The following is a 6000-nucleotide window of genomic DNA, read 5'->3' as shown; positions in this document are numbered from 1 at the left end:
TTTCTACGTATACCTACTTCATCATCATCTTCCTGGCGCTGTCCCGTTTACCTGCTTACCTAACCGGAAGATTTGATATATTTTATAAAAAAAACAGTCGATACTCACACATGTCGGAATTGATTTAGAAAAAATCGTATCCCAAAATTATCCCGATCAGGATTCGAAACCTTGGTACACAAATTGTACCTAAATTAACATGCTATCTCACTTTCGTATGAACAAATTATATCTCACCGTCGATGATAATATCGACACATTCTTGAGATCCGTATCTCATACGAGATATGTCCATAGACAAGATATCAGATACTAGAGGTCTTAATTACTTTCCAGAATGAACAGGCCATCCTATTAATGGTTCAGTTTTGTCCTGTTCACATTATAAATAGTATTGAATTAACATCTGTACCTATTTATATTACGCGTTCCTTTTCCAATTATGGAGGAGGAATCATTTTTGATTTGTGATAAGCCGTGTCTTTGCGTGGGTACCTATCTGTGAGATCTTTTGTTTTTCAACCGCATCCAAAGGTCTACAACTAACCTTACTTGATTTCCTTTTTGTAGCGTCATATTTGTAACAATCAATCAAACTTCGCAATTCTGGTTAATTCAATTTTGTTTTTTCTTTTAAGTACAGCCATTTATTAAAATTTATTAAAACATATCGTAGCTTACAGTATTGTGACTAAGATATAATCTATCTTTATTATCTTTAGACATATTGTTAATATAATTTATTTTCTTTTACAGATGCTGTCGAAAAAGTTTCAAGACGAGCACAAAACTAAAAATATAGTCAAATTATAATTTTAACGTACTTAGTGCAATATTTAACTTAATTTTCAATTATTTGATTTTAAATCAAATTGAAAACGGGTTCAATTTAATTGATTATATCGCGGTGCTTCTCATTTTTGTTAAAAAAATACTTCCTTTTATTACTTGTTTCCCAATTTTAATTGTAATTACTGTAATTTTATTTATTTGACTAAACTGTTATTGATGAATTATACGAAACATTTTAATATACTTATGACAAAAACTTCATCCTTGAATATCGCGTTATCAATTTAAACTAAATCATGAACACAACTGTGAACTATCTTGACAGTGAACATCAAGCGTTAAGCTGAAGAGTTGATCAATAGTGAACATAAAAAAAAAATGGTCACTAAAACATTTTTATAGCAAAAAAACTTTACGAGTGACAAAATGCGACATATCAGTGACTAAAGTGAACACTAAGTGAACTATGCGAACTCTATACAGTGCGTTTAAACTTTTATAGTGAAAAGAAACTGTGAACATTGAACATAAGTGATGAATATGTCGGATTTATGAGTGACTGTTGCGAGACAAATTACGGGATGTATACCACGTGGTACAGCCGTGGGGACAGTGGTATGCACCACCACCAGATGGGGCAACTGTACCACCATGGTCCCCCTATGATAAAGACTGAAGCTGGTGTTAATAGTGACTGTATGATGGCAGTGGACTACGCGCCGCCTATTAAGGTACGACTTTTTCTATAGTAATTAAAAAAAAATTCTCACTTACTAAAAATTAAATAATTCACAGTACACACACACTGTACACTGTGTGTTTTACAGTGTTTTACTTTTACTAAAGTTAGTGCCAAATTTATGAATTTCATGAATAATAATTTAAATAGAACATAAAAAACCCTTCTCATTTTACAATAAGGGCCACTAATAAATATTTCTTTCTTTCTCTCACTCCGTTACCATTCCTTCAAGTTACATTAATTTCTGTTTTGAAACAAAAAAATGTTTCTGCAACGGAAATCATATTCATCAAAACAGCATCGATATTAAAATCGAATAGGACAATTACTATATACTTACCGATAAATATTTATATTCCGTTGTCACGCACACAGAATTGATTCAGAAAACCAGATTTGTCATCAGCATTTTTTTCAACACAGTAATTATATAATTAAAACATTTATTTCTGAAAGCAACAATGGATTTCTTGATATATGGAATTTTAACCACTCAAACAATAATGTGAACGATTTAAATTGTACTGTCGAAAGTAATAATTAATGTGGGAATATATCTAGTGCTTGCCATAATGAATTGTATCTACCTCTATGTCGTGGCCAGATCATAGAATTGATCATTTCACGATGTCCTCGATCATTTCATGAAATGGTCATATTTCATAGATGTGGTGATGGCTTTTTCGATGTTCAAGAAGACTTGCGAATGTTTGGAAGTGTTAATCATAATGTTAGGTGTAAGTTATAAAAAAAAACCTAATCAGCTACTAACCCCGTAGTTTTCGGTTATAGCTGCAAACGCCTTTAACAATCCCACTTTTTAAGTGTTTTTGATCTAGTGGTGAGGGTGACGGTCTCACGATCCGGAGGTGGACTTCAGTTGAGGACATATTTCAAAAATGACCTTGCTATGTCTAGTTCGAGGAGCTCGGTGGCGCAGCGGTAAACGCGCTCGGTCTGCGATTGTTGAAGTTAAGCAACTTTCGCAAAGGCCGGTCATAGGATGGGTGACCACAAAAAAAAAGTTTTCATCTCGAGCTCCTCCGTCCTTCAGAAGGCACGCTAAGCCGTTGGTCCCGGCTGCATTAGCAGTCGTTAATAACCATCAATCCGCACTGAGCCCGCGTGATGGTTTAAGGCCCGATCTCCCTATCCATCCATAGGGAAGGCCCGTGCCCCAGCAGTGGGGACGATGATGATGATGATGATCCCTAGTTTAGTTAAGACATTACATGTGTGTGCAAGTTTGCTGAAATCCCCCAAACACCTGCTTCTATCCTACTCTAAGTAGGGCCGGCACAACATGAATTCCTCTGCCATTCATTTATTTCTGCTTTCCCAACTGACAAGTCTATTACGCTTGCGACTTGGATGGTATTCACATCTTGTCCTGAATATTATCCAACAAAGTCATTGTACTCACCAAAAACCTTTCAAATTCAACAGCAGCTATCATAGTGAATGAACTCTAAAGCGGTAAGATGAACCCATCGCTTATGGATGGCCATATCACCGCTCCATTCACTGGTTATGAATGGGCGTCTGCCATTCAGCTCGGAACAGGTGGCTAAGTCAACAGTTAACGAGATGATTACCCACGTAGACGCGACGTGACGCTTTTTGGAGTCCCCGAGGGCCTAGGAGACCCTTGGCTTTGGTGGGTTTAAGTAAGAAGGTTTTGGTTGATATTCTATTTGAAACATACACGGCGCCGGAAAGGATGGCGTGAAACAGAGGAGGCCCATACCTTGTAGTGGATGGATACAGGCTAAGTACATATATACTCTTTCTCTCTTCTTATCGTGTGGGTTATGAGGTGGATTACCAACGTCATCAACCCCAGGGTTGTTCTTCTTACTGACACCAGTGTGTTACTATTGGGCCGCTCACAAACGCTTATCGAGCTGTTAAAATCATAGCATCATCATTTAACAAGGCCAAATACGCACAATATAGCTAAATGAAAAAAAAAAGCAATTACCTACAAAGCAACTGAAAAAGTCTAAGTGGCGTCGGCTATTAGAACTCGAATCTACAAGTCAGTGATGAAAAATGATAAATACAAGTTATTCTACGGAACCACGAACCGGAAAAGCGGCTTCTCACTTCATCGGCATTTTAACCGCAGCCTCAGGCGCATGGATCGAATAGGAAGTCAATCAAAAAAGGAAAAATTAAAAAAAAAAACGCTTAGGTTCGCCCGCCGTCCGCCCGCGCCATGGAAAATCGAATCGATCGTGCGTAACACTTTCATAATAAAAAAAACTATCCAAGAATAAATCCAAACAGGTACCTCGGGTTTTTATCTACGTTTTTTGTCGTCTTTCGTCTCAAATAATGTTAGGCACGAGGTGTCGTAGACCCAAGCTTAGTTAGACACGTATATTTTGACAAATGTTGGAAAAAGCCGAAGCAATAGCACCATTAAGGTGGTAGAACTGCGTAACAAGCTATTTAATTGTACAAAAAGTGTCGGTGTAACATGGAAGCGTCAATTTTCGTCGGAAGACGTTGTTGCAGAATGAGTTCTAGATATTGACACGTTAGTTACCTGCAATTAGTGTCGTCCGCGCTTCTACTCCCCGATACCGACCCCGCCGGAGTGGTCGACGATTTCCCTCATTCAGCGCTTATCGCTATCGACCCACTAGGGTCGATTAACTCTTTCAAATATTTTTCCTCTCAGACGACGCCGTGAGCCGAGGTTTGCGCCCAACTGGGCACCCTCAGGCCTGTTGTCTTAAACGTTGTACCGGGTGAGAGCCTTCAGCGCTCCCCATTTGTCCGGCCAAGTAGTTAATGCCATCTGCGGCAAATCTACAATAAGTCACGTCAAAAAAAAAGCGCTTCTACTATAGATTGCACATGTTTTAATGTCGTGTCTTTATTAAATATTCAACTTAATACATAAAATGAAGGCGTTTTATACCATTTTGACGCTTATGAAAACGAAATAGGTGGTGAATTTCTTTATCAGCCTGCATAGTGCAATGTCTAAAGAATACTCTAATCTACTTCGGTAAGTATATTTTATTGAATGTTCCATAAAAACCTCCAGCATAGAAGCAATTTAAATTTTACATTCGAGGTAAATATCCAAGTTGTCACGTCATTGAATGCAATAGCGTTCATTCCTGTGTTATTTTTCTTACTCTTCTTCTATCGTGTGGGTCGTGAGGTGAATTACCAACCTCATCAACCATGGTGTCAGGATTATTATTGAGCCGCCAAAGGCTGCTGACATGGCTCATATAACGACTAATTACTTACATCAGTAACGGCTTAACGTAACTTCCGAAGCACGGATCATCTTACTTTCGGACAATCAGGCGATCAGCCTGTAATTTCCTTATCAAACTAGGGATCACAAAGTGATTTTTGTGATTGTGTTCTCACCGGGATTCGAACCCGGGACCTCCGGATCGTGAGCCCAACGCTCAACCACTGGACCACTATTAAAACAAATTGATTAGCACGATCACACGACCGCATAAATTCATAAATCATAGCTGCAGAAATAAAACCAAGTTAACGTTACAATCACAAGCCTCTATCGTATCGTTCCCTCTAGCCTCCCATACATCAACGTCCACAGGGATCCGTCTCAAGATTTTTATTATCCCCGCAAATTGCCACCACTATACTCGTAGCTTGGATGTCCTGTCTCACAGATCCGTTTGTTGATTTTGGGATTATAATTAGAGTAATGGTCTAGATTTTTGCTTGTTTGGCTTTCTACAGCCTCCGTGGTCTAGTGGTTAGAGCGTTAGGCTCACAATCTGGAGGTCCGGGTTCGATTCCGGGTTGTATAGGCTGTTTATGTGTATGTTATGTTATGGCTTTTTACCAATTAAGTACTCCCCTCGTGTAGTAAGTAGTTCTCCTATCGTGTGGGTTGTGAGGTGAATTACAAACCTCATCAACCCTGGTGTCAGGGTAATTATTGAGCCGCCAAAGGCCCCTGACATGGCTCATGTAACGATTACATTTTGAAAAAAAAAAATCAATCAATTGATTGATTTTGATTGTAATTAAGTACTTACTAGAATTGTATTATAACCGGCTCAGGTCGTAAATTATACAAGGACATGTTCAGTATAAAGTTTTCATGGGGTCCGCTTACCTAATTTAAAGATTTGACAGGTCCGATTTTACCAGGCGCAATTGCATGGCTAAACTTGCAATCCGAATGGAAAACCAGGACCAATTACTGATTAGGTGTGTGATCTAATCAGTAATTGGTCTGGTTTTTCCTTCGCGGGTTGGAAGGTCAGACAGACAGTCGCTTCAGTATAAATCCGGACCTGTCAAATTTTCAGGTAGATGGGGATAAGGAGATGATAAAGTTTGTTCGTTTTTTAGCATGTAGAACAAATTTAAGAAAGAAATGTAACTTTTAGTCTCAACAAAATGTACTGTACGCCAACCGGCAGATCGCAGCGGTCTTCCTTATATTTACCTACTTG

General features: G+C 38.5%; 1 protein-coding gene across 2 annotated transcripts in view; it reads left to right on the top strand.

Moving 5' to 3' along the window:
- The first annotated feature begins 1033 nt into the window (after positions 1-1033).
- LOC126377861 (zinc finger protein rotund-like) overlaps positions 1034-6000 on the top strand; it is a 196302-nt gene continuing 191335 nt past the window's right edge. The window contains exon 1 of one of the 2 annotated variants that reach the window (XM_050025864.1): positions 1034-1523. In XM_050025864.1, coding sequence (XP_049881821.1) covers positions 1344-1523 — 180 coding nt within the window. In that variant the 5' untranslated portion in view covers positions 1034-1343. The remainder of the gene's footprint in view (positions 1524-6000) is intronic. The other variant, XM_050025865.1, reaches the window with a different exon arrangement.

Source organism: Pectinophora gossypiella, chromosome 24, assembly GCF_024362695.1.
Source record: "Pectinophora gossypiella chromosome 24, ilPecGoss1.1, whole genome shotgun sequence".
In the NCBI taxonomy this organism is placed as follows: domain Eukaryota; kingdom Metazoa; phylum Arthropoda; class Insecta; order Lepidoptera; family Gelechiidae; genus Pectinophora; species Pectinophora gossypiella.
This window is presented reverse-complemented; position numbering and strand designations above follow the sequence as displayed.